General features: G+C 44.0%; 2 protein-coding genes across 7 annotated transcripts in view; one reads left to right on the forward strand and one right to left on the reverse strand.

Annotated features, from left to right (window-relative positions):
- The window catches only part of LOC134162085 (zinc finger protein 239-like), a 20595-nt gene extending 12797 nt beyond the window's left edge, over positions 1-7798 (reverse strand). For 2 of the 4 annotated variants that reach the window (XM_062615554.1, XM_062615555.1), the window contains exons 1-2: positions 7383-7576; positions 5570-6892 (exon numbers count right to left, since the gene is read on the reverse strand). In XM_062615554.1, the coding sequence (XP_062471538.1) occupies positions 5898-6881 (984 nt within the window). In that variant the 5' untranslated portion in view covers positions 6882-6892; positions 7383-7576 and the 3' untranslated portion in view covers positions 5570-5897. Of the gene's footprint in view, positions 1-2311; positions 4942-4978; positions 6893-7382; positions 7577-7599 lie in introns of those variants that run through there. The other 2 variants (XM_062615553.1, XM_062615552.1) reach the window with 2 other exon arrangements.
- Positions 7799-15727: 7929 nt separating this feature from the next.
- Positions 15728-21888, forward strand: LOC134162088 (zinc finger protein 79-like). Of its 3 annotated transcripts, none has more exons than XM_062615558.1 (5): positions 15728-15975; positions 16805-16877; positions 18630-19289; positions 20960-21061; positions 21142-21888. In XM_062615558.1, the coding sequence occupies exons 2-5, from the start codon at positions 16805-16807 to the stop codon at positions 21447-21449; spliced, it is 1143 nt and encodes a 380-aa protein (XP_062471542.1). In that variant the 5' UTR covers positions 15728-15975; the 3' UTR covers positions 21450-21888. The 3 variants fall into 3 exon arrangements, with proteins under 3 accessions (XP_062471542.1, XP_062471544.1, XP_062471543.1); XM_062615560.1 differs by lacking the exon at positions 15728-15975 and adding an exon at positions 16013-16100; XM_062615559.1 differs by lacking the exon at positions 15728-15975 and adding an exon at positions 16282-16372.
- The last annotated feature ends 5276 nt before the right edge of the window (positions 21889-27164 follow it).

A 27164-nucleotide genomic window follows, 5' to 3' on the forward strand; every position in this document is an offset into this window, starting at 1 on the left:
ACATTAACATTAGCAGCTACATTAGCCATATGAAAGCAAGTGCCTCAGGCTTAGGGCAGGATGTGGCTGCCCTAAGGCAAACTGAATGCTTTCACACCAACCTCTGAGCTTGGAATAGGCCTGAGACATAACATCACTGTCAACCATGCCAGGTTCCTCCTTAGATTTCAAGGGCCCAGAACAGTTACCATTGTATTTTGCCACCTTCTTTCACCTTTCTAAGAACATGAGGACTCATGTTCAGTGATTTTAATTCTTTTCTCTGTACACACAATGAAAAAATGTTACATTTGACCCCTTTGCCCCCTGCATTCCCGTTGCTGCTTCCTTCTTGTCATAACTATTAAAATATTTTTTATTTTATTATTTTTTTAAATAGAAGAGCTTGGGGCTCCTGCTTGACCCCAGGTTCACATAAAGGTTTGATCATATGTCGAATGAATTGGGAAGATAATTGCAATCTCTCTAATGCATACTATATGCAAACTCTACTTTTTGTGTTTTGCTTGGTATTTCTGTGGGCCTGAAGGCACAGAGAGAATTCAAAGGTCAGCTGTTAAAGAAATCAGGCAGGAAAAGGAAGGAGTTGACCAGCAGAGGCATCTTAAGCAGAGCAGTGAGGTGCAGAGTTGTGGGAAGCAACTTCTCAGTCCCTATCCTAAGATCTTCTGCTAAGGCTGGGAAAAGGCAAATCAAATTACACAGGCCTGCCAAAAGCTCTGCCTTCTGTAAAGGCAGATGCATGTTATACATGCTTTGGGCTGGTGTGGGGTAAGCAAGGAGAGACTGCTGTTTTGTGAGGGGAAACACTGACAGAATAGGGACACAGAGAAGCCTCTTCTGTGGTTCTGTGCCTAAAGATGACATCTGAACTATAGCTAAGTAGGGTTCAGCAGTATTGTGGTGAAGGTCAGCTTGAGGTAGAGACATGGCAGGCAATGGCCAAAAGCAACCTATGACCAGTAATCAGCAGCACAGTTGCAAGAGTTCTGGAAAGCAAAAAGCCCCAAGTCCAGATATGAGGGATCAATTATTTGGGGAGGGGGCCTGGAGAATGGTTACCCTTCTCCTATGCAGCTTTTACCATTTTCAAATCACCTTGTCTTCCCAGCAGCTTCAGGAAATCCAATTCCTTAGTCTTTCTTCCTAGCTGTCCATCCTATTTCAATCTCGTCTGCCTATCCTTTCCCTCACACAGTGGCCTGGTTCAACCACTTACCTTTGTGATGGCAAAATGCCTTGTAACACCTTTACTTTGTGTTGTGCTTGCACTATTACCAGAGAAACCTCTCCAGGGAAGCTTTGTCAGGTATCAGACCAGCTGCATTCCCAGGCAGCTTACTTGGTCTGGCCTCCTGAGACTTGCTGCAAGTTCTGTGAGTAGCTTTGCTTTTTTAGAGCAAGGTTACTTCAGTCAATTCTTAGAGGCTGTGCACCCAAGGTGTGCTGTGATGTGGTAGAGTAATTTTGAGCTGCATGTCCGTTACGGCTGTTCAACAAGTCTGTTGCAAGCAATGCTGACTTACATCCAGTCGGGCTGTGCTTTGTACAGAAATTGCCAAAGGGAAGGAAACAAAGGAGTTTGCATATCTTTGCACTCTCTGCATCCATGAAGATGTTTGGACCTGGTATGGCCTGCTTTAATCAATGGGTGCTTTCATTTACCCTTGAAGGGTTACTGTGTGCTGTCCCACCCAACCCAGCATGTCTCACAGGTAGTTAGCTCCCTTCACATACAGATACCTCCATAGCAAGTCTCTTCATAGCTTCCCTTACAAAGTCAGGCTCTGATGCTCTCTAGTTCTTAGGCTCTCACATGTGAGAGCGTCCCTGTCATGTGAATGAGCATTCCAGACAGGCCAGGCCTCTGAGAAGAAAACCAGACATATATCAAAGTCCATTAGGGCTGCAAAAGCAGTGTTATCAGGTGGATTCATGCATTTTCTACTAAGCAAGCTAGCAAGGACTTAAATGAGAAAAGGGAGGGGACAGTTGAGAGGTGTATCAGCCTACTTATGAGATATATCAGGTTTGGCATGGAAAGGATAAAAGTCTTTCAGAGTTTAGGATATGAAGGCATAAGCAGCAAAGCAGACTATTCCAGCAATGCCTCTTTGGGCCTCTGTTTGCTCCACCTCCTGAAATATCCTGTATTTCCCTTTTTTCAGAGATGGGTACTGGTGCTGTTGTGTCTCTGGCTATTCAGATCACTGTTGTTGTGGGAAAGGGGAAACGTGGACAGAAAGAAGTTTGCTGTGCAAGCAGGAGCACTTTGTTTGATAGATCTCAAAAGTGCTTTAGAGATTACACATAAAATACTCCTAAAATTTTATTAAGCACACAAAACACACCTCTTGTCCAAGATCAAAAGCGGTTTGGTTTCCCAGTCATACACAGTAAAGAGCAATGTAAAAGAAGTTGTATTTCAGTCATCACTATTCAACATCTTTTTTTCAGCAGGGGACTGGAAAACTGGATGCCATACAACCCAGGTGACAGAACTAGTAAGATAATCTCAGACCAGCTGCAGCAATGCTAGAACCAGGTTCATCTACCAGCAGCACAGTAAGGTTTTGTCACTTTCTCTCGTAAAGGAATAGTGAGCACTGTGTGCCATCCTCTGGCTTTTCAGATTCATGCAGAAATGCTACATGAACATGAAATCCCATTCTAAGAATACCCCGCACCTCCAGATTCTTATTTGCATTGCACAGCAGCTGTGCTAAGTATATAGTCATCCGTCTGTGAGGGACAACACATGTATTTCAAATCTGGTCCTGCCAGGGGCCAAGAAACTGATGCCAGAGCGGTCACTCTGGGGAGAAAGGAAGAAAAAAAAGATGGGATAACAGACAACACGAGAGTGAAAAAATTTATTTCAGAGATGTCATTCATCCATTTGCCTCAGGTATTTCTAAAGTGCTATAGTTTCACTGCACTATCTAAGCACCATTAGCACAGCAGGAATTTACAGAGCTCCCTCAGCTGGCAGGAGGACCTGGGCACCCACTGGTGACCATGGGTCTGGGATGGAGTATGCTAGGGATGGTCTGCCGAAATTTTAATAGCCAATAAACTTTTTATTCCATCTTTTTTTTTTCCCCCGTGGTCTCCCACTATAATCCTAAGGGAGGAGATGGCTGGTAGAGCGCCAGTGAGCTGGCTGCTGTGAAAGTAAACCTTCTGGTTCTTCACTTTTTGCACATGCCCGTACCTCTGCCTTCTGAATTTGGCTCGAGTTTGTGCTGCCTATAAAGTGACTAAATTCCTGGAAGAGGAGGAACATACCCTGTAATTTCTGCAACAGCAAAGGATGGGTGGTGCCCAGATTCTCTTCTCCAGCTGGATGATCACAAACAGTAAAGAGCACACAGGCTAGGGGAAGTGAATTATTTCAGCCAAGTGACACTGAACAGGAAAAACTAACAGTGGCTGTGGAAAGGAACTCCAGAAATGTGCTTACACTGGTGAGCAATCCAGTCCTAAGCCACTAAGACTACTGCACTGGCAATGTGCTGTGAACCCTAAGGCCACTTTGATTTGGCATACAGTTTTAAATAAGTTCATAAAGATTAGAAATAAATGCATCTCAATCCTTTCATTTACAGACCACTGTTAAGTATACACAGCACTTCACAAAGCATGTAGAAGGAAAATAAATGCTCTGAAGACTGCTGTGAAGGCATGTTCAGAGGCAGCTGGCCTCGCCTTCTCAAATCAGTCTTGATGTGAGGGTTTCCCTTTGAGTTGAGGCCAACTATGTGCAGACCTGGGTTTGATTTCATTGATCTGCTAGAGCGATTCCGTTCAGAATGCCAGAAGAAAAGCTGCATTCACAAGATTCTTTTCCCTGGCAAACAGGGCTTCTCAGCCAAACAGTTTCAGTGCTGTAGATTTCCTTTAGGAAACAAAGTGGAATGGGACAGACACACATAAATTGATCAGTTCTACTGCTGGAGTGCAGCATAACCTTTGAATTTAGTTAAAAATGAGCCTACCAACAGAGAACTGTAGTATCCCTTCTGAAAGTCTGCTAGTGAATGAAAATCTTGATGCTTCTGGAACCAACTAGATGACCATTAGTCACATTCCCAAACCACTTTCCAGAAATGGGCAGAAATCAGTAAGTCATTGGTTTGAAGCTGTTCACAGAAAAAGAAAAAACAACAAACAAACAAAACTAAAAGCAAAAATGTGCATTTGAAAACAAAGGCTTTGGTTCCTGTGTAAACAAAGCCCACCCTATTTCTGAAAGCTCCTTCTACTTCCCTGAGCAGCTGCACATAAAGGTGCCTTGTTCCTCTAGGAGCAGCAAGTAATTTCATGCTCCCCTTACAGCTCCTTTTTATTAAACTATATGAAAATAACATTTTATCAGCAGTTGAGTGTCAAGAAAGTGGCTTGGGGCTTACAGAAAGGATCCCTGCAGTCTCCTGGGGAGCAGCAAGTTCTGTAAGGCAAACCATCCACAAGCATCTGTGGCCAACAGCTGCTCAAATCCATGGATGTTCTTAGCATCTTTATTTCCTTCATCTCTTCCCCACCACAGCTCCAGTCTTTTCACTGGCTTCAGTCTGCAATCCTTTTTCCAGAGACCTACCGAAGCCATGAAACCAGTTGCAGGATTAGTAATGTACATCACAAAACCACAAACTTTTTACTAAGCTCCAGCAGTCCTGGGTAAGCACACCAGTCCATACCACCACTAAAACGATCAGCAGCAAAAGTCAAACATATAAACAATGTAAAGTGTTGCACTGCAATTCCTTGTAGTCAAAACCATGAGGGGAGGTGCATCCTACAACTGCCACCAGTATGTACCTGTGTAAAATGAGGAGGAAAATTACTATACACTGAGTGACATTTAGAAGTCATTACTTGCAACCATAGGAGCCAGAATTTTTTTTATAGATATATAAATAAAACAACTCAATTCCGGGTCTTATACACACACACACACACACACACACACACACACACACACACACACACACACACACAAAGTATTCAGTGTAAAACTGAACGTTCTGATATGAAAATTCAGATGTTCTGGTACAAAATCTGTATCTCCCAGCTTCTTATTGATGAATGCAAGCGTATACAGTATGTTTTGTGTTTTGAGAAGTACCGATATGGTGTACTGTTGTATAGCTGGTCATTTTTACTACTGCCATGGTTTGTGCACGCACGATTGCTCACATGAGAATGTGAAGATACACTTAGTATGAAAGCTAGTTTGTATGTATGCGAATACATACATATAGATGTTATCTACACACTCGTGCACACACATACTGGTCAAAACAGGACTTGAGAAATACTGGTATGGAATCATGTCAGTCCTAGTACACTGTTATTCTGTTCCATTTTGCAACACAGCTTACACCAGTCCACTTGAACCATACAAGTGAACCCAAATTCTGTAGAATGAGGATGCTAAAAGCACAAACTCACAGGCGACCTCCATATGCCTGTCGAGTTGTGTACTGCAATCTCAGCAGCAAGTATCATTCCAATTAATGTTTTTTAAAGTCTTCAGGTATGATAGCTTTCTACATCAGTTACCCACCAGTTCTGAGATTCCAGAACAGGCCATGCACCTATCCTACAGTCCCCTCATTCCTTCCATCCAAGCAGCATCTTGCAGAAAACCTTTCCAGGCATGCCTTCCTTCTCTGGTTCAGGGTATGTCTACATGCCCAAGGTGTGCTGAGGGGAAGAGCAGGTGACTGAGATGAGCAACACGGGCCAAGGGCATTACTTTGGCCAGCTGCCTATATAATCCAGGGGCCCTGGTATAGTCACATCCTTGTCCACCCCTTGTTCCTTAGGCACATTTCAGACAGGCCGAGACCAGGAGCTACATCCTAGATCACTCCCAGACAACACCTAGCTGCCTACCACACATGTACTCGCTGGTGTGAGACTAAGTAGGAGTTGCGACTGAAGCTCTTCCCACAGTGGGAGCACTGGAAAGGTTTCTCCCCGGTGTGGGTACGACGATGACGGATGAGAGTAGAGTTGTCACTGAAGCAGGTACCACACTCAGCACACTTGTAGGGTTTCTCCCCAGTGTGGGTGCGACGGTGCTGGACAAGGTGTGAGCGCTGGCTGAAACTCTTCCCACAGTCAGGACACAAGTATGGCTTCTCACCTGTGTGGACACGGCGGTGGATGACCAGCTTAGAGCTCTCGCTGAAGCACTTGTTGCAGTCAGCACACTTGTAGGGCTTCTCACCTGTGTGGAGCCGCTGGTGAGCAATGAGGTTGGAGCTGTCACTGAAGCGCTTCCCGCACTGTGAGCACTTGTAGGGTTTCTCACCTGTGTGGAAGTTGGCATGTCGGAGCAGGCCTGAGTTCTGGTAGAAGTTTCTCCCACACTTGGCACAGACATAAGGCCTCTCGCCAGTGTGGTTGCGCTGGTGCTGCACCAGGTGGGTGCTCTGGCTGAAGCTCTTCCCACAGTCCTTGCATTGGTATGGCCGCTCACCCGTGTGGACGCGCTGGTGCTGGATGAGGTGGGAGCGGCGGCCAAAGCTCTTGCCACAGTCGGCGCACATGTATGGCTTCTCCCCAGTGTGGATCCTCTGGTGGCGGATCAGGTCGGAGCTGCGGTTGAAGCTCTGCCCACACTCGACACAGATGTAGGGCTTCTCTCCCATGAATGCCCGCTGGTGCACCACAGTCTCCTTACGCTTTCGGAAGCCACAGCGAGAAGTCTTCTCCAGCCCCGTGTCTGGGGAGGGAGGGCCTGGCCTCAGATGGGACACTTCCTGCTCACGGCCTGGAGAAGCTTCCCCTATGAAAAAGTCTGAAAGGGTCCCACAGCGCTCAGCTGCCTCAGGCCCATCTCGCTGGAGCTCCGCCTCATTTTCACTCATGCTCCCATCACCTACAGAGGCAGAAGAAGCCAAACACAACCAACACGTTTAGTCACAATCTGCACACCTCCCTTCTCTCCACCCAGCCTGGCCACCCCACACCTGTGCCTTCCCGCCTAGCCCGGGCCGGCCCTGCTGCTTCCAGGCGAGAGGTGAAGGTGTCAGGACCAGCTCCATCCTCCCTCGCTGCCACCCGCCACCCTCGACCGACGCGGGCGCTGGGGAGGGGGTGACGCCGCGCCAGCCCGAGGGGGCTGGGTCGGGGCACTGAAGGCCGAGGCGCTGGGCCAGGGGATGGGGCGCCAGGAGCGGGGAGGCCGGCAGTTAGCGGCGAGGCCTGGCGGCAGCACTCAACCGGCCCTCCAGAGCCCCGCCGCGGGGGCAGCACAGCCGGCAGCGCTGCGGAAACACCACCCCCCGCCCCGGGTGCACCCCGCAGCCCAGACCCCGGTGCCCCAACTGCCCGGTCCCGAGGCCAGCGACCCGCCGTGCCCGCCTCACCTCCGCCCGGCGGCACGGCCCCAGCCCGACCCGGGCGGGCGGAGGGGGCGCCGGGCACAGCCCCGGCTGGCGCGGCGGGGCCACCGGCCGCGGGAGGGGAAGTTCCCCGCGCGGAGCCCGCCCCGCCGGCACTTCCTGCGGCTCCCGGGAGGAGGCCGGTCGGCCTCTATGGCTGTAACCCTTCCGGCCCCGGGCCGCCCTGCCCTCCGCTCCTCACGGCGGCGGTCGGAGATACCCCATTCCCAGCCGGGCGCTGGGCTGCAGGAGGCGATGGCATGCGAGGCCCGGCCTAGGGGCCGGTGGAGCCCCTCCCAGCCCGGGCGTCTGCCACCGGCCGCTCCCGAGCTGGGGAGCACCTGGCAGCTGCCCCGGGGCGGCCACCATCCTGCGAGGCCTGATCTGCCCCGGCTCTGGCCGCTGCTCCTCTGTGCCCACCCTGCGGTGTGACCTGCCCTGTGCCCGGCCCTGTTCAGGGACTTGGATGTAACCAGCAGAGGCTGGAGCGGGCCTGGGCATGGCACAGGGATATAGCTGTGCTCACTCGAAGCGTAGGATCTGCACTTAGATGGGGGCAGCGGGTACTAGGAAGCAAGAAGGACTGAGGTTTCATGGGCATCCTCAGTTGGCTGTCCGTCCTGCCCTCTTGTTCCATGGTTTCCAGTTCCTTCAGTCCTGTCCCACAGCCCACAAGCTTCCTCACACTACCACGTTTTCCATTGTCTCAGTTGTTTTCTTCACCTGACACTCCCCAGCATGTCTTGTATCACGCCTGGCTCAGCTTTCTCCCTCATGTTTCTTTATTCTGGCTCTAGAATAAAGAGAAGACTTTGAGGAGACCTTATTGGGGCCTTTGAGTATATAAAAGGGGTGCATAAAAACAGTTATTACCAAGGCCTGTCATGACAAGGGACAATGGCTTTAACCTGAAACAGGGCAGATATAGATCAGATATAAGAATGTTTGTTTTTACCATGAGGGTGGTGAGGCATTGGAACAGGTTGCCCAGAGAAGTTGTGGCTGCCCCATTGTGGGAAGTGTTCAGATTGGACAGGGTTTTGAGGAACCCAGTCCAGTGCATGATGCTTCTGCCCATGGTCCCTTCCAAACCAAACCATTCTCTGATTCCGAATTTCAGCACCTGATGTGTTCCCAAACTGTTCTATAAATGAGGATGTTGGTTGTTCTGAATAAAGGAAACTTGGAGCACACAGGCCAAAAAAAAGGGTTTTACCAAAGGTAAGAAAGAAGCCTAGATTTTCATGAGACCTTCGTGCAGTTGAGTCTTTTTAAAGTACCAAGCCAATCAAGAGAACAGGACACACCTACTTTTCGCTCAGGATGCAAAGGTTTGCAGAACCTAAACTGACACTTGTCTCTATATGCTTAAATACTGACAGGAATATTCATTTAAAAATTGACTATGATTGTTAAATAATCAGAGGTAAATGCTAGTATTATACACAGTTACTCAAAGCAGAAGAAACAAAAACTTTTTTTTGTGCTTTGCTGCCCTTGAACAAATTTACCCCAACTTTTCCTTCTGACCAAATATGGTGGGAAGACAGCTCTGTTGTCCCCACTGTATATCCTGAATTCTTTTCTGGTTTATTCCCAGTCCTTTTTAAACAGCTCTGTCTAGTAATTGTTTTACAGACCTTATACCCAAATGTTGCTCCACTGAGGTAAGTGTTGTTGACCAGGAGAATTAGCCATTGCAAGAGAGAAACTAAGTTGTGTAAATAAGATAACGTGTTTCATGAGATGGAAAAAAAGAGGGAGGATCAGTGAACTACATACCCTCAGAGTGCCTGGTATAGTCAGCGGGAGGAGGAGAAAGCATTGGCTAATGTCTTTTTCACAGGGGCTGCAAGGGAGCACCAGCTTAAAATCTTGAAGAAAAAATTTTAAGGAGCAAACGGTAAATGGGGAGAATGTGGTAGCCATTGTGTTCAGCCTGTTATCTGCAAGCTGGAGATGTGTTATGTGGGATGAATACCTGGAAAATAACCACAGGTAGGGAAGACGGAACCTGGGATCATATTGTGAGTAAGGCAATTAGGAGTACAGCACAGAGGAAGGTTCCATTAACATTTACATGCCAGTGCAAAAGAAGATGCTGATCCTAGGACAGGACAACATCAACATCACAGAGGGTGGAGGCACAAAGGAAGTGGATATGAAAGAGGACGTGTAGCTGTTTGGGAATGTGTGTTTTCTGTTGCACAGTGCTTCCATATCTTTGAAGTGACATGGGTGAAGGAAATGGAAATGGAGCCAATTGCTCACTGGGTAAAGAAAAACTCGGAAGATGGCCAGGGACACATTGCTAAAGCTTTGAAACACAATACTCACAGAGGTGAGCATCATAAGAATAACAGCAATAAAATGTTGGAGGATGACAGCAGGATGGTTTGTTGTGAATAATTTATAGGAGTTTAATTCATACAAAAATAATTTATAGTACGGATTTTTATCATACATTAAATCACCAAGTGAGCAAATTTGGATTAAGTAAGTGATATTAATCATATTTTGTAGGCATAACTTTTAAAGGGTTTTCTTCCCTAAAGGAAAAACTTATTGTTTGATGAACACTTAGAAATCTTAAACTAAGAGTAATCTTTTCACAAAATACCCCCCCCGCCTTTTTTTTTATTGAGGAGGATACATATACATACAATTAGTTGTATAAGTTAACATGTGTTTATTTAACTCACATAAATTTTCAGTGCCATGACTGTAAACTGTTAAATTCCTATTTATTAAATACATCCTTTGTTTATCGCAGGTCTGACAAGATGCTTGTGGAATTGGAATAGTTGAGAAGAAAAAACTAGAATTTTGAATTTGTCTTGTAAGTGAAATATGATGAATAGAACTAAGAAATGCTATATGTTTAAAGTTGTGATATTTATTAACCAATGCTTAAGAAACTGAGGTGGTAATTGTAATAGGTCTCACACCTAATGATTATTCAGGTTGGAAAGGGAAACTAAGCTGTAATACTGTATGTTTGTGGATGATCTTCTGTAAGACTTTTGCAACAGGTATACTGTGCTTCAGTTTATTTTTTAATTATAAGCCAAATTATTTTTACAGGTTACTGTAAATCTGGGCTTTAAAATGGATGGTCATCTTTTCATGTGTAATTTAAATAGGTTTAACCAGGGAAAAAATTACACTCATAGTGAAGATAAAACAAAACAACAACCCAAACTCAAAACAGCCAAAACCATTAAAATATCTCTAGTTTAAAATTAAACAGAACCACAAGAGAAAATACTTATTATCAACTTGGCTGGCTGCTTATGCTTTCACACCATTCCCTTCCCAGACTCTCTCCCATTTCAAGTGCTGTGTGTCCTCTGATATGTTGACAAATAATATGCGGCCTTCTAGTTCCCAAACCAAACTCTCTTAAGATAAACTCTTACAGAAGGACTGGGTCACAGACACTGGCTTCTTGATAGCTCCCCAAGTTCTTCCTTTCTTTCTCCTTTGAAATGCTGTGCAGATTCCTCCTGCCTTTCAGCAGTTCATACCATCTCGTATGTACCAGTCTGAGGTGGTCTGCCATGAGTCCCAGAGTATGATCTATTACAGGTTCATGGCCATCAATGATATTGGTATGTGGCTCTCCAGGTCTCACAGACTGTGAAGAATAATGGTCTGCAAACCACTTTCCCTTTTCTGGTTTGTGCTAATGGAGAATTTCCTTCTGCCCTCTGCGCTTCTGGTTACATTGGAAAGTGTCCTGTTGGTTCCCTGTAGACTTAGATGTCTCATCACCTTTGGGACTTTGAGGTCAGATGACAGTTGAGGCTTTTTCAGCACTTGGTTTTATTTTGGCATGGTCCTATCTGCCCAGGTGTTTACTGCTAGTACTTTGCTATTTATTTTTGTCCCAGATTTATATGTACCACTTGCCCTGTGTTGGTTTGCTGAAACTGTGGTGCTTGGTGGTTACTAACGTAGCTATTTCATGGTTATATACAGATGTTGCTCATCTGTGCATAGTGTTTTGGATCTGTTGCTACAGAAGGTACCCTAGCTGAGAAAATTCTATCCACCTTGTGGTATTAGCCTTTAAATCTGTGTGGATTAGTGATTACTCCTCTTTAAACAAAACCACATGTTGGACATACAGTTTTTACTTCACACAGAGGAGCAGGAACACTTGCTCCTTACCATAAGGTAAAATGAAAAATGTGTAATTTTAGTATCATCTCATGCTGTTTGAAATGTGGTCTCCCACACAATAATAATCTTGTCATCTTCAGACTTGATGACTGAGAGTCTTTCTTGTGCCTGGGTTCACTTTTCACATCCAGAGTTTAGCTGATACCATTACAGACAGATGTAGCCAGTAAATGTTTACCAGCTGCATAGATGTCTTACGTAGCTCAGGATGACAGTTACATTTTGATCTCACAGGCAATGAACACTTTGCACCAGATACATGAGGTCATGTTTTGTCAGTCCTTGTCCTTGTTTCCTTCCTGGAATATGGACCTGGAGCCTTACTGTGCCTAAGGTGAAACACTCAACAGTCTTAGATGAGTTACATTCACAATCTTAGACATATTACCTCTTCCCTGGGAGGTAAGGAAATGTGATTTTGACTAATACCGGACTGGGGAACAGAGGCTAAAGTCTAGTTGCACCAGTCAACAAGTGGCAGATAGTTAAATACCAGCAGCTCTGGCACTGCACAGCTTATGCAAGTACAACTGGCAGGACATGGAAATGAAGCTAGCACTTCGGAACCTGGAGGGAACATCCCAAAACATTTATTTAATTTGTGGATATGAATGTCACCTGGTTTCAGCTGGGATAGAGTTAGTTTTCCTCCCAGCTGGCACAGTGCTGTGTTTTGGCTTTAGAGTGGCAACAATGCTGATAGCACACCGATGTTTTAGTTGTTGCTAAGTAATGCTTACTCTGATCAAGGACTTTTCATTCTCTCATGCTCTGCCACCGAGGAGAGGCACAAGAAGTCAGGAGGGAGCAGAGACAGGACATCTGATCCAAACTAGCCAAAGGGGTATTCCATACCACAGCACGTCATGCCCAGTATATGAAATGGGGGAGTTATCTAGAAGGGGTATTATTATTATGACTTTATTTCAGTTGTTTAACTGTTCTTACCTCAACCTACAAGTTTTACCATTTTTTTCCCAATTCATCTCCACATCCCACCAGGGTAGGGAAAGAGTGAGCAGCTGCATGGTGCTTACTTGCCAGCTGGTGTCCATCAAAGTCTGTGGTAGTTTCAAATAATTTTCCTTTCAATCACTTACTTTAAGCATGAAAGAAGAGGCCCTTTTACTTGGGACTCTAAATCCATTTATTGCCTTCTTCACTGTGAGGCTGGCAAAGGAGTCTTTCTGGTCTTCATATTCCTGGTCTCAGGACACATGGGGTAAGTTTAGGATGCTAGTGCATCCCTTCTGAGAAGCCAATGGATTCTAAAGGCTTTAGATTCCCAGATCCCACTGAGATTTACCTGAGACATGCGACAATTTCTAGAAACCTTAAGTGGTGGACCTAATGCTTTCAACACAGGGGAAATCCTACCTGGCTTTTCAGAATTCACCAATGTTTTCAGCCTCTGGCTTTTCACGTGGGACATTTCAGGATTCTCCCATGGCTTCAGTGTTAGTTTTTTTTCCTGCCACACCCAGTAAGACCGAGAGTGATGTTTCCTAGATTGCCTAGGTGGTGGCAGATTTGAAAGATATTAAACCAGCCTTTCAACCTGCTTTGTGACAGAAATGAATTGTTTCCTACGTGGTTTAAAGATGCCCTCTTCTGAAATTTTACTTTCGTATTCTGAAGCCATTTAAATGCCTTTCATTTAAACCAGGAAATCTCTGCTTTTGAGTATAACTAATCCTTAACACAAGTGTTATGTGCTGTTATAGTTCTTATTAAATTTCTACTAAATCAAAGTTTTAATGACTAAACTTGTTGGGAAAGGGCTTTTCATTAATTAGTCTACTTACTTAAACTAATAAAGTGCTACTGATTTACAGAGTGTATGTGTAATAAACTCCTGCATCTGCTGTACCACCCAGAAAACCCACAGACTTCTCTTAAAGTTTCTGGTGGGTCAGGACTTGTTCCTAGAAGGAATTATCTGCCCACTGGTGCTGGGAATGCTCCCTGAGACTTTTAAATGAGAACCTCATGTAGCTACCTCATGTAGCCACACAATCTCTCAGCCTCATTCCTTGTTTCTTGTAGGCAGAACTTGTATCTTTCTGCATTTTCACCCTCTTCCTGCTCCTAAAGTTTATTCAAGCCTTTATTCAAGGTTCTGATATTCTTTACTAATATTTGCATTTGTAAAATACCAAAGTACAGCCATGTCTTGGTCCAGTACAAGGTCACCAAGCAGCTAGCGTATAAATGGAGTGCAATAGTAGATCTCCACCTGCTGTTTTTTTTCATACATTACAGCTAAAATAGGACAACCACTGAATTTCGAGAGAAAAAGGATATTTTGGCTGTAACTTCTGCTTTTTCATTTAAGGAAAGAAAGAATTGTACGTAATACTCAAACTGCCAGATGTGTTATCCTCTGGTTACCTGACAGGTACCATTGAGATCCTGTGCACCTGCATATTCCAAATAGCTCTGCACTGCCGAGATGGAAAAGCAACCAGATGAGCTTTTCACCGGGTAAGATACTGAGCTGCAACACAGTTTTGATTCTGTTCTCTGTCTAAGTTCTGTGTAAGCAAAGAGCAAATACATGGATCCTTCTCTTGTGATTGTTTTAAGCTTTATGTGGGTAGAAAAAAAGTTTGTAAGTTACAGCAGGAGAATCTTTGGTAGTTGTTATGGCCACAATTATTTGCAGGTTACTTTTGGATTGGTTCTCTGACAGGTCAGTTATGATCTCTACTTACATGGTGGATGCTTTATTTCTTATACAGCCGGTGTTTGCCTTTCAGAAAAAAAGGAGGAGGAACTGTACGGGAAGAAAAGGCTTCTCTGGAGGAAAGAAGGATTGTGAGGATTTAGAAGGATTTAGTCTTCCTCTGAACCTCTGCCTTGAGAGCAAGGTAAACTGCCACCTCTTGGAAGAATTCCTTATTTTTTTTTCACTGAAAATGAGGAGATTAAGAAATGCATTGGCATTTAACTGTCATGGCCTCTGCAAGCAAATACAATGATACTTTATGTTTTAACCTATTTTGAGTTAGGCAATTATATTTGACTATCAGGTATAATTACAAAGAGGGGGGCTTACCACAAGTATTTATTTTTCTAAAATCTGTTTCAACAAAACCAAAATACTTTTTATTGTATCTGTTTGAAAATCATAGAATAGTTAGGATTGGAAAGGACCTTAAGATCATGTACTTCTAAACCCCCTGCCATGGGCAGGGACACCTCACACTAAACCACGTCACTCAAGGCTTTGTCCAACCTGGCCTTCAACACCGCCAGGGATGGAGCATTCACAACTTCCTTGGGCAACCCATTCCAGTGCCTCACCACCCCTAAAGAACTTCCTCCTTATATCCAGTATAAACTTCCCCTGTGTAAGTTTGAACCAGTTACCCCTTGTCCTATCACTACAGTCCCTAATGAAGAGTCCCTCCTCAGCATCCTTATAAGCCCCCTTCAGATACTGTATGGCTGCTATGAGGTCTCCACGCAGCCTTCCCGTCCCCAGTCTGAATGGCCCCAACTTTCTCAGCCTCTTGACAGACTTTAACCATGTTTTGTAGAAGAGTGGCTGTCAAAAGGAAACAGAATATTCTGTTACTATGTGTGTGTTGAGAATATTTTGTTTGAATATTCGAATGGGAGGGTGAGCTCTTGATCTGTGTACACATGGTATGGAAATGAAGGTCAGTGAAAAAGAACTGACAATATCCCAAGGATAAGATGGGGAAGCAGAACTATAGGGATTTTAAGGTGTGGAGAAGTCCAGCTTGTGGAAAAACTGGATGAACCTCACTACGCTGGGAACCCAGGAAAGGAAGGCGCAGAACCCAGGAGTCGCTTCTCCTGCCCTGCTCCCAGCCTGAAGCATTACGCATGCAACACATGCAAGTCCATAAAACAACACCCATCCAGGCACGTTTCTGAGGAAACGTGCTGCTAGGGAGGTGTGAGTAATTCATGCAGCTCGAGGGAAGGGGTGCAGAACCTTCCAGCATGCTTCCTTACCCACAGCATGTTTGCCTTCCAGCATGTTTCCTTCCCACAGCTCCTGCCTGCCGGGGAGGGAGCTTGCGGGCAGAGGCACTACTGGGCGGTGAGTTGCTGAAGCTCCATGTGAAAGGGTGACCACCACCTCCATTTTTCTGTCGTTTCTGAGCCTTTGAGAGCAGCGCCCTCTCTTTGCCGCGGTATCTGCTGCACGTTCTCCGTTGCAACAGGACCGGTCTTCCTCTTTACCTGCCTTCCTTCCTTACCTTGCCAAGCTGCACCGCAGTAAGCATTAAGCCTGTGGAGAAAAGCTCGCACTTCTACAGGGGAACGCCGTCCATTCTCAGAGCCGGCACGATGCCCTGTTTACACTCTGTGCCACACAGGCGATGAGCAAAACCGCCCCACTCACAGCAACGCCTCGGTGAGGGCTGGGTGAACCCAACGAGTGAACACGGCCAGAATGCAAGGGAATGGAACCGCAGAGTCATCCAGCTCCCACCACGGGACGATTAAGGCGAAAACCCCTCCGTATTTTGAGGGGTGCCAGTAGAGCAGGGGATCGGCAGCACTGGCCGGGCGGGAAGCTCCAGGCAGGGCAGTCGGCCCCGTGTCTGCCGGCTCCATGCGGGGCTGGGCGGGTTGGGTGGGCGTACTGCTGCCCCAGGGCCCCTTGCTGCCTGCCCCGGGCCAGGGAGAGGCAGCAGCGGACTCGGGGAGGAGCAAAGCTACGGCCTCTGTCGTAACAGCCAGCCGGGGGGCCTGCGGCACGGAAGGGAAGGGACGGGACGGGACGGGGCCAACCGAGAGCAGGCCAGAAGGTGCTGCTCCGAGGTTTTGGAGAGGGGTAGAGCGGCTCTAGAGGGAAGCGGGGAATTGATGGCGGGCGGAGGTGCTACTTGGAAGGGATTGAGAAGAAGCGGGAGGTGGTGAGGCTAAGGAAAGAATAGGACCCTGGACCTCAAACAGACCTTGTTGGTGCTACAAGGGAGGTTGAGATAGATAAGATAAGACCGCTTTTTATCACACTGATCTCTTGATTAAGCTTCCCATCTGGCAAGTAACTGAAATTCAGGATTTTTCGAACAGTCTCATCACTCAGTTTAGGTTGTATTCGATAGCAAGTGCAGGTTTGCCCTTTTAGGTACCCCGTGGGCACTGCCAGAATGCACTGCACCTGTGTCTGCTCCTCCCCTTCTTCTGTCTGCGGAAAAGGTTCCACGCTACATGTCTTCTCTCTTTTGCTCGCCTAGATGGAGCCAGTGATAGAGTCTGTATTCGCTATCCTCCAGGAGGCTGGGAAGAGTGATATGGCAGGATTTACAGGTGAGGTGTAGCTCTGCTAGTTAAATTTCAGAAGTTTGAGGCTCTTGTTCCTTAACTGGCTGGCCTTGGTTGCTAGGATGGTGTCGCATGCTAGGTTGGGGCAAGGTGCTCAGTGGTATTTTGTCTTTCTTTCTGTTTCTTCTGCCAAGCAACTGTTTTAAAGCAAGATAATACAGTTAACTTGGGGTGAAGGAAAGCCAGCACATTTCTATTCAGGCTTTTTCACTGGTGAGGAAGGTCTCAGGGAGGTGCACAACTGCATCTGAGGAGTGTGACTCCTCAGCACTAGCTATAGATGGGAATGGAGGGTTGTTCAGTTCCGTTTCACTGTTACAGACTTGGGGCCTACATGGGCTTCTGTGAATAGTCAGCTGTAGAATGAGGGAATGACTGCTCCTGTAAGATGGAGTCATCTTCGTCCCTCCAGGAGAAAGCTGTCTCTTGGATATTACTCCTTAATGTAAGAGATGAGACTCTCTCAGTGGGTGTTTCTGTTTGTTTTATCGCTGGTATTTATGTCTTGGCACATGTGGCCAAGTAAGCAGCATTTTGTCTTTTGAAGGGCATGTTACTTGTAGAATTCTGTTTCTTGGTGTCATAGAGGTAGGACTGAAATCGCACTGCAGAGTTTTACTGTGAAGGTAGAAAGCCTGGTTTTCGTTAGTGGAATAATGAAACTTAATGTTTTAAGTGGATGTACTTGTATTGTGAGTAACTGAATGTTTTAATGCTAAATCAGAGATACTAATGGCTAAGTCCTGTACTTGAGTTAATAATAAATATTTTAGGATGCCTGCAGAAATCGAACTTGGATAAGCCTGTGTCAGGTGAACCTTACAATTAATAATGTACTAAATATAAAATTTAGTCAGAAGAGTAAGATAACTGAAGCTTACTGTAGGGTGCATGGTCATACAAATTCATTTGTGAAATACCTAGGTTGCATTTTTTAGGAAAGAAAGGACCATGTTTGAATATTCCTTGTGAACTTCCTTGAAATGCCTTTTATTTAGCTTGTGGCTAGAGTAAAAATAGGCATCATGCTAGATTTAGATATTAAAGACATAGTAATAGTTAATTAGCATTAGTTTTGTTTTTTTTTTTAATCAAGAAATAATTCCTTTGACTTCTGATGCATGACAGTTTCCCTGTAGTAATTTCAGCTGATCTTGTTTAGGGAAAAAATGCTGATGTGCCAACCTGTAAAAGAAGTAGTTTAAATGCTGTTAGCAAATAACTAACAGAAGTGAGAAAGATCCTAACTTCCCTGTTAATTTTGCCTAACAAAGGTTAAGGGGACTTACTTTGTGTTGAGCTATCCCCACCCAAATGCACAGCTTTAAAACAGAGCATCAATCCTAATTTAGCAGGCTATGAGGCATCTGAGTGAAGTCTCAGACAAATAGCTAAAAGTAGGTGTTCGTGACAGGTAAGGTGTTTCAGCATGTTCCTTTGCCTTCCTTCATTTTGGCAGTCTTCCTTTGCCATTCCCTGAGGGCAAAAGGAAGACTGAGAGGAAGAACAAGGAAATGGGGAGGGGAGGGAAGAGAAAAGGTAGGTTTCTTACCTCTCTTCTTCCTTGTGCCACTTTTCCTTGTTTTTTTGTCTCAATCTTCATAATTTCCCTTCATCTTTGGAGAAGGGGACCCTGGTGCAAGTTGTTGCTAGCCTGGAAAAATCAGTTATTTTACAAGGGGCACTTTACCTGCATTAGGGAAAGAGGAGTGTCAGATTGCTCTCTTCCTCCATCAGGGGACTGCATTTTGAGTAACTATGAGGAAGAGGAAGGAATCCCTGAAGAGCTTAAGCAAGATGTACTGCCTCAGCTACCAGAAGCCCACAGCCCGGACATGGGGCCAGCCAGTCTGGAAAGGCAGCAGAAGGAAGCCTGTAACAACCCCTCTCACCAAAAAAGAGGCTTCAGGAAACCTGCCCTCATTACTGATAGCCAGAAAGCACCCACAGAAGAGAAACCCTACAAGTGTACAGAATGCGGGAAGAGCTTTAAGGGGTGTCCCAGGCTCCTGAACCACATGCGAACCCACACGAGAGTGCGGATGTTTGAGTGTGTAGAATGTGGGAAGAGCTTCAGCAGGAAGGCCAGCCTGGTGTTGCACCAGAGAGTCCATACAGGGGAGAAGCCCTACAAATGCAAAGAATGTGAGAAAACCTTTGGCCGTGCCTCAAACCTTACTGCTCACCATAAAACCCACACAAAAAAGAAAGCCTTTTCCTGCACCACATGCAGGAAAAGTTTCAGTGGCAGTGCAGCTCTCTTCCACCATCAGAAAGTCCATATGGATGAGAAGCCCTTTAGGTGTACCGAGGGTGGAAATAGCTTCCGTCTATACTCCAACTTCATCAAACATCAGTGGACTCATTTAACAGAAAGACCCAGTGAGCAAACAGCAGGTAACTGAATTAAGATCTGTTGAGTTTTATTTCAAACTGCGCAAGTTCACAGGGGATATATTGGATATTCTGGTCTCCATTTGTTCCTAAACACTTTTCCCTCCTTGCTGTGGTTATGAGTATTTTCTGTTTGGTTAGGGTTCCTCCCTCTCCCCTTCTTTTTTTCCCCTTCCTATATGTTTATCTCTGTCATTGAAGAAGTGCCTTGAAAATGCCAAAGTTGAAACTTAGGCTTTAGACTCTCTAAAGCTATTGGATCCCACAAATTCCTGCTTCATAGTTGTCTAGAAATAGATCTTCAGAAGTGCTCGGCTAACAAAATACTAAGTTTAGGGAAGCAGAAGGAATTTAGGCTAAGAATCAGAGACTTGATAATCTCTATCAGTTATTTTGTTATGTGTGGATATTAAATGAGCAGCTTTTAGTTGTCTGCAGGGGGAAGCCTCTCCTGGCTCCCCCTTTGTAATACTGATGGCATAGTACAAGCTGTCAGGCAAGGTGATTGATTAAAGTAGAGAATTTTTGAGATTTTGCACTATTCCACATTTTTGTAGTGACCAGAAACTCCAGGATAAAAACTAATATTGTGGGTTGTTTTTTGTTGTACCTTTACATGGGTAGTCCCTTAATACTTGGTCAAAAATGTTTTAATTTTTAATCTTGAGTCTTGCCTAGCTACCCATAGAATTGTTCTGGATGTTGGTGTCTCAACCACATCATGTAACAGTATGGCAGTTGAGACATGAGGCTGTGTGTGAGGCTTTTCAGGTTTGGTTTGGTTTGTTTTCATTAGTTTTATTTGAGTTTTCCTACTGAAAAAAATTCTGAGCAGGAGAACTTTTCATGTTAACAATGGAAGTAATAATGAACTTCTACTGAAATGGTAAAACTGAATTCCTAAGGTAGAGTTTGAGAACACTCAGTCCATAGATGTAAAAAGGTGGCCTAGTAACTCTGTTAATGAGCTTTAAAGATGGGACCTTTCACTTCTAATGATTTTTTTCTTCTGGAAATTTTTCTTCTGTCTCAATTTTTTTCTTTTTGTTAGATTGAAGAGTTTATAATTCATAAGACGAAACAATCTCATTTTTACAATTAATATCAGATCAGCCTAGTAGTATACCTGCATCAAAAGAAAATGTATAAACTTATCCTGCATCTGCTACTGCATCATTGTAATTGAAGCTGTATGATAAAATTTCTTTTGTGATCAGCCTGATAAAATTTCTTTTGTGATCAGCCTTGTAATGTGTGGGTTCGGAATGAAATTTGATTTCTGTATCTGGTACTATTTCAAAGAGTTTTATGTATTTATAAATTGAGTATTTTACTGAATCTCAGCTGTCCTATTCCTTGCAGCTCTTGCTCCGACTTTGCTTCCTTCCCCTGCTTTCCCCCCAGAAAAATAAAGGAGGGGAGAAACAAGAGGAAAGTATCTTGATTGTGATAAAACACAATCCTGAGATGTTTCAGGGGCTATATCTGCTTTGTCTTCGTTCTGGTTTGGTTTAATTTGGTTCAGCATCTGACTTGAAGTTTTAAGTTTAAAATGTGAGTAAGAGGAAGGGTTGTTACTGATCTGCCTTTTCCTTGTGTGCACGCATATTTGAAATGCTGACCTAGTAATTGGTGGTAAAGTGGGCTCTTGACTTGTACTGTTTTGCTTTTAGATGCAAACTGTTCTGGATTTACATCTCTGCATCATAAAGAAGAGCAAAGTTGTGGTGCAGGAAAACCTGACATGGATCACTTGAATATAGTTCTTGAAGAGTGTAAGTAGAAAAAGGCTTCTAAATTGTTATGTGAATTATTCTTACATAGCAAGCATTAACATTCTTTTCTGTTTGTACAGTGCAGAAAATGAGGGAAAATACGGATATGCTTCTTCTAAATCAGCAAAGTCAGCTGCAGGTCCTGCAAGAAATACAGAAACAATTGACCATACTTCTCTCGGGCAATGATCTCATTAATTCAAATGTTTATACTTTAGGACTTCTGCTAGAACGGCAGGCAGCAGCAGCAGCATCTCTTTTATTTCCCCTTCTTAATCCCAGCAGTCTTCTCCCTGAAAATGCCAGTCAAGTATCCCAGTCATCACCTGGAAGTCTGCCTCCCACTCCCTCCTCAGTCTCTCAAAATGCTGCCTCTTCTACAGCTTAATCAGTTTTGTGCTGTGAATGTATCCAATGTAGACAAATGTGACTATTGTTTTGTGGTGTTTTATCATTCGAACATATTATCTCGTATGTTGTAATGTTGAAATTGTAGTAGCTGTGAAGATGCTGACCGTACACTCAAACCTGGAAAGATGCATGCCTTGGATCCATCAGCAAACAGCAGCTGGCCAAATCCACTGCCCATTCATTTGTAGTGGCATGCAGACATTTTGACCAGTAATGTGTTTTGTCAGGGCAGCTCAAGATCTTTATCACTGGGGTGTAGTGCACCATCCTTATGTAAGATAATGCATAAAACTTAAGAATATTTTTCTACCTGATACACTTTCAGTATGTACTTGGGCAATTGGACCTCGCCTAAGAAGCTGAAGCTAATGATAAAGTCGTCATGGGTGCTTTAAGCAGCTCCTAGTAAGTCTGATTTATGTAGAAGTAAGTAACATGCAAGAAGTTCAATTTAACTGCCCTTCTGTTCCCAGCATCCATTTGTGAAAGTCCTTCATTCAGGAAGGCTTTAGATCAGGTGACTATAGCTGTGTTTTAGGCCAGCATCACTACTGAAACTGCAAAAAGTATTTTATGGATTTTTTGCTTAAAATGAACAAACACCCACCCCTCTCTTACCCCAGAAAGCCCTAAACCAAACAAAAACCCACCAAAAAAATAAAACCAACCCCAAACAAACAAACCACCACCCCACCCCCCCAGAATAACCCCAGACCCAAAACCTCAACAAAATACCATCATTCATGTCTACTTTGCTTGTTAAGAGTTTGAGGAAAAGCCAGCTTGGTTTATAGAACACTTGTTCTTTTGTTCAGAGGTGAACTTGCTTGAGTCTCTTTTTTACGTGTTCTGTTACATCCCATTTGGATTATTATTACAAATTGTTAACTACAGGGTGTTGGTTCACTGGTGTTAGGACTTGGTAAATAATTACTTGTTGGGGAAGAGTACTGGAAAGCTCAGGTGTGCCATCTTGTCTGCAGAGGAGATGGTGATGTTTATTTTTTGCTTCTAATAAGTATAGGGTTTTAAGAAGTATTAGTTCTTTCTACCTCCTTTTTTTCTCTCAGTGACTCAGGCTAGTAGCAGTGTCAGAGCCTTTGAGTGCCAAAAAGCTAATTGTGACTTAATCTGACAACAGTTGGGATAAAGAAATTTAGGGGCTATGCCAGTCTTTCTCTTAAACTGACATTGTGTTTGTGGGTTGTTGGTTTTGTGTTTTTTTTGTAAAAGGACTGTTAGTAATTACTAAAATCAGATTTAGATTACAAGGATGGGAAGCACTTCTTCTAACAAGTTGTCTTGTTGGTGACAGTGCAGTGATGTCAGATTTTTTTCCAAAGATAAAAGTCTGTAGGATGATGCGTGACTCTCTTTCTCTATGTGTGCACACAGACTATGAAAATTACTCACTGGTTCTTATTATGTAGGATTTTGTATTAGCCTTAACTCAGTAGGATAGTCATCCAAGCCGACCTGAGAGGCCTTAAAGGGCAGTCTTCTGGTGTGAATTTGTACTGAAGTGTTTGGTGTGTGTTTTCCCTCAGTTGAGCATATTAATTGTGTGGTTCTAGACTTAAGAGCTCCAATAATAGTTGCTGATGTTGTGTGGAAACTGGGGGATGCCTGCCATTCATAATTTCTTGAATGTTTAATGTAATTTTGCTTAGAAGCTGAATCCCCTCTTCAAAGCAAAGTTTTGTATTGTAGTGTTTTTTAAGATGTTCAGTATTAAAATGTTGTGTTTTTGTTAGAAATGAGTCTTTCTTGAGTGTCTGTCCTTTATAAAATAGCACCAGTGTTTAGACTTCAATACCCAGACTAAAGTTCAGTTACTCTAATGTATGTGCCTAGCATATGTGGCTCCTTCTGCTTTCCTCTTTCTATCCTGCCTAGATGCAAGAAGATGTAAAGGTATCTCCTTGCATTTATGTCTTTGGAAGCTCCTGTAAAAGAAAAAGTAGCTAAGTCTGCCACTTCTGCAGTCTAGATCAGGTAGGAGGAATCTCTTCAAGGGCTTAGGTTTAGGAGGATTTTTGCCTCTCAGGAGGGAGTTTGTATATGATGTTTCTGTTTGTAGCTGATAGGCTTGGGAGCAGTTTGTAGCAAACCAAAGGTGAGCTGCATCCTTTTTATTGGTGCTCTCTAATATGTTTGTTGGGTCCCATCTGAATTTGAGGATTAAGTCCTGAAATACCTCTGAACTGCAGATGTGCTGAGGACTGAAGGAAATATTTATAGAGAGAAGCACAAGAATCCAACATATTTACTATTTTTGTGTTACACCTCTCTCCTGTGTGAGAGTGGATGCTGGAAGTCTTTCTCCTCCTGTCCTTCCAAGCACGTAAGTTGTTCTGAAAAGCATCTCTGACGCTAAAAATACACCTCTTCCTAGGTGGAGTGGGGCTGGGGTCTTCTTGCCCATGTTGGAAGGTATGTAGAATGCTTCTTGCTTCCTTTTCTCCCTTGCAGTGCTCCGGCAATGATATAAAAGAGTGTGTGGGGCAATATCAGATAGCATGCCAAGGATACTAGATAACTTTGCAGTGTCCAGGAATATGTAAGAGGATATCACAGATGCTCTCCTCGTGCAAGTGTAGTTGATGTTGGGGACTGGACAGAGTGTAGGCAAATGAAAGGTAATCTGGCAGAGATGTGAACTCTGACAGCTGACAATTCCTAGGACTGGAGGTTCAATATCTTACATCATAGAATCGTAGAACAGTTAGGGTTGGAAAGGACCTTAAGGTCATCAAGTTCCAACCCCCTGCCATGGGCAGGGACACCTCACACTAAACCACGTCGCCTAAGGCTCTGTCAGACCTGGCCTTGAACACTGCCATGGATGGAGCATTCACAACTTCCTTGGGCAACTTGTTCCAGTGCCCCAGTGCCTCACCACCCTCACAGTAAAGAACTTCTTCCTTCTATCTAACCTGAACTTCCCCTGTTTAAGTCTGAACCCATTAGCCCTTATCCTATTGTTACAGTGCCTAATGAAGAGTCCCTCCCCAGCATCCTTGTAAGGCCCCCTTCAGATACTGGAAGGCTGCTATGAGGTCTCCACACAGCTTTCTCTTCTCCAGGCCAAACAGCCCCAACTTTCTCAGCCTCAGCTTCTCTTAAGACATCTTAAAAGAAACCCAAACTCCGCCCCCCCCCCTTCCCAAAATCCATATGCAGGGAAAGGTCTGGAATTCATTCATTCCATGCTGAAAATGTTGAAGTACTGCAGGCAGGAAAATACAGCGTTTTTTACAGTCTGCTTTCCAAAGGAAAACTACTAAAACATCCTGGCTTAGCCATGTGAAGGAAGTGGGAGTCTAAGATCGCATTTAAGTATTTCCATTCTGTTTCTGTTCCAGCAGCTTGGCACCAGTGAGATGTATTTGGAAATACAAGTGCTTTCAGTGCTCTAGCAGTGCTTTTTCTGACAAACTGTAAATAGCTTGCTCAAAGCTTATTAGAGTTGGGGATTTGATGTTTTCTTCTACCTCAGTCTTCTGTGATTAACTTGTGTGACTGCTCAGACATTACTGCTTTAGTCAAGTAATGATTTCTTTTTTTTTTGTTTTTCCTTAAGCTTTTGTTGTTGGTGTTTTGTGGGTTTTGTTTGGGTTTTTTCTTGTTTGTTTGTGTTTTTTGTTTGTATTTTTTTTTTCTGGTGAAAATACCTGATAGTTGCCTGACATCAAGCAACAGATCAGTACAAATTGAAATTCAGGAGCTGGAAGGTCCAGTGACGTTTCCAGTAGTCTCAGAGCAGAGATGCCGCATGTGCAAAGTCCCTAAAAAAGGACTCTGTGAAGGGTATTATGTTAGAATTTAGAGGCACTTTTTTGTCTGAACTCCTTGGAGAAGTTCACTGCCATATCCCCAGTGACACTTGCACCTGACTTGTACCTGATCTCTAATCAGGCCTGTATCAAGTGAGTAATCCTGCTGTACAGTCACAGGCAGCATGAATACTGTTGGCAGTGCAGTAGAGAGCAGTAAATAGCTGACCTAAGTATGTCTCTCTTCCTGTTTTGTGCAGGAAGGTATAAAATTGGTAGAGGACGTGAAGAGTAAGAATGGGTAGGGTTGTGGCAGATGCAGAGAAATAAAGACAAGAAAAACACCAAATACTGATTGTTTAAAAGAAGCCAGTTAATTATGGGGAGCAATGTCTTCCTGCTTGACTGGTCATCTGGCCACTTTCTTTTCTGCAACACAGCTCAAGAACAATCTCTGCCCTGCTCCTTATTCTGAACTATTTTGGGTCTATGGTTGTCTTTTTTTATTAAGTTCCATTTGTAGAGTGCCAGAAGTGCACTAATCCGTCAAACCCGTTACCAGTTTCTCTACCAGCAAGTGGACTTGGCACACTTCCTGCAATCTGAGCCTGCTGGTGTCCTCCAAATATTTTGGAATTGCAGTCTCAGGTAAGTGAGGGTGATGGCAAGAGCCTCAGATGTGATCCATTATTCTCTCTGGATTCAGAGTTACCTAACAAGTAAAAAAATAGTAGGTTATTAGTAGTACAGTTACCCAACGGTAACTGTTTTCTGTGATAAACAGAGAATTTACTCCACAACTTACTAACAGCGCTCTTGCTGATTTCATTCCTATAATCTGTTATTAAGATCAGTGGGTAACTTTTATCACCATTACACAATCCCTTGGTAACTTATATGGAAATTGGGAATAATATTAACATATTGCATGTCTACATTTTACTTGTATTATTCAGACTGGATGCCACACTTAATACCGTACTCACTAACAGTTTTCTGATGAAAGCAATGTTTTTGATAGGTGATTTTTGCATAATCTGAAGACAGTTTAGTTATTGCATGTGAACTATACTCAAGACAGACACACCAGAGTAGGTACTAGATAATCTTGAGGGCCGCCTTCAGTCTTATTTTCTCTAAGGTTCCTCAAGAACTGCAACACTTTTGTCTTCATCAGTGTCTGTCTTCAGGAATTCTATTGAAGGGCAAAGGAGATGCCTGTCTTATGTTACTATGTGACTATTCTTTATAGTCTAGCTAGGTGCTTTATTGCTGTTCCTGCTACAGCAAAACCAGCAACTGGTTTGCCCCCTTTTTCTGAACTCTGCAAATAATTAATAAAAACAGTAGTTCTTGTTTTGAGAAGAAAGCAATTCCTTACAGTTTTGTAAAAAATGATGACAAATGAAGCAAATCTGGGGAAAATGCACATTCCCTGTTGTGTACAACAAAGCAAAGAAAGGAAGCAAGGGAAGAAATAGAAGGCACCATAGGAAGAATGAGCAGTGATCTTTTAAGCTACTACTGGCACAGCCATTACTGATGTTTGTATCACAGAGGGTCATTGCCCAGACCTGGACAGGGATGTAATAATTCTGGGACTATTGCTGGAAATGTGGGCTACAGAAAATTCCTGACTGATCCAGCCACTCCAAGGAGGAGCATGCCCCTTCCCTCTTCTTTCATGTTAGGGGATGATACACTGCCAGTCCTAGAGGCTGAACATGGTTAGGGAACATTAAGTGGGCAGTTCAATAGCACAGATCATGGGGACGCACTCTCAGAGGTAAGAAACTCCTAAGGTGTTCTGAAATGGAATTCAAGAGACCTCTGGGCAGTGCTTTCCAGCTGGGTCCTGGTAGCTCACTGCATTTGGAATGAAGGTTTCTGGCAGGAGTAGCAGTCCTTATTTCCCA

This window comes from Pezoporus occidentalis, unplaced genomic scaffold (genome assembly GCF_034315485.1).
Source record: "Pezoporus occidentalis ecotype Australia unplaced genomic scaffold, CSIRO_AGI_Poc_V1 ctg182, whole genome shotgun sequence".
Taxonomy (NCBI): Eukaryota; Metazoa; Chordata; class Aves; order Psittaciformes; family Psittacidae; genus Pezoporus; species Pezoporus occidentalis.

Coding starts and splice junctions, on each gene's coding strand:
- LOC134162088 (XM_062615558.1), top strand. CDS start 16,805: ATGGAGCCAGTGATAGAGTCTGTATTCGCTATCCTCCAGGAGGCTGGG. Junction 19,290..20,959: donor ACCCAGTGAGCAAACAGCAG/GTAACTGAATTA, acceptor TTTTGCTTTTAG/ATGCAAACTGTTCTGGATTT. Junction 21,062..21,141: donor GAATATAGTTCTTGAAGAGT/GTAAGTAGAAAA, acceptor CTGTTTGTACAG/TGCAGAAAATGAGGGAAAAT.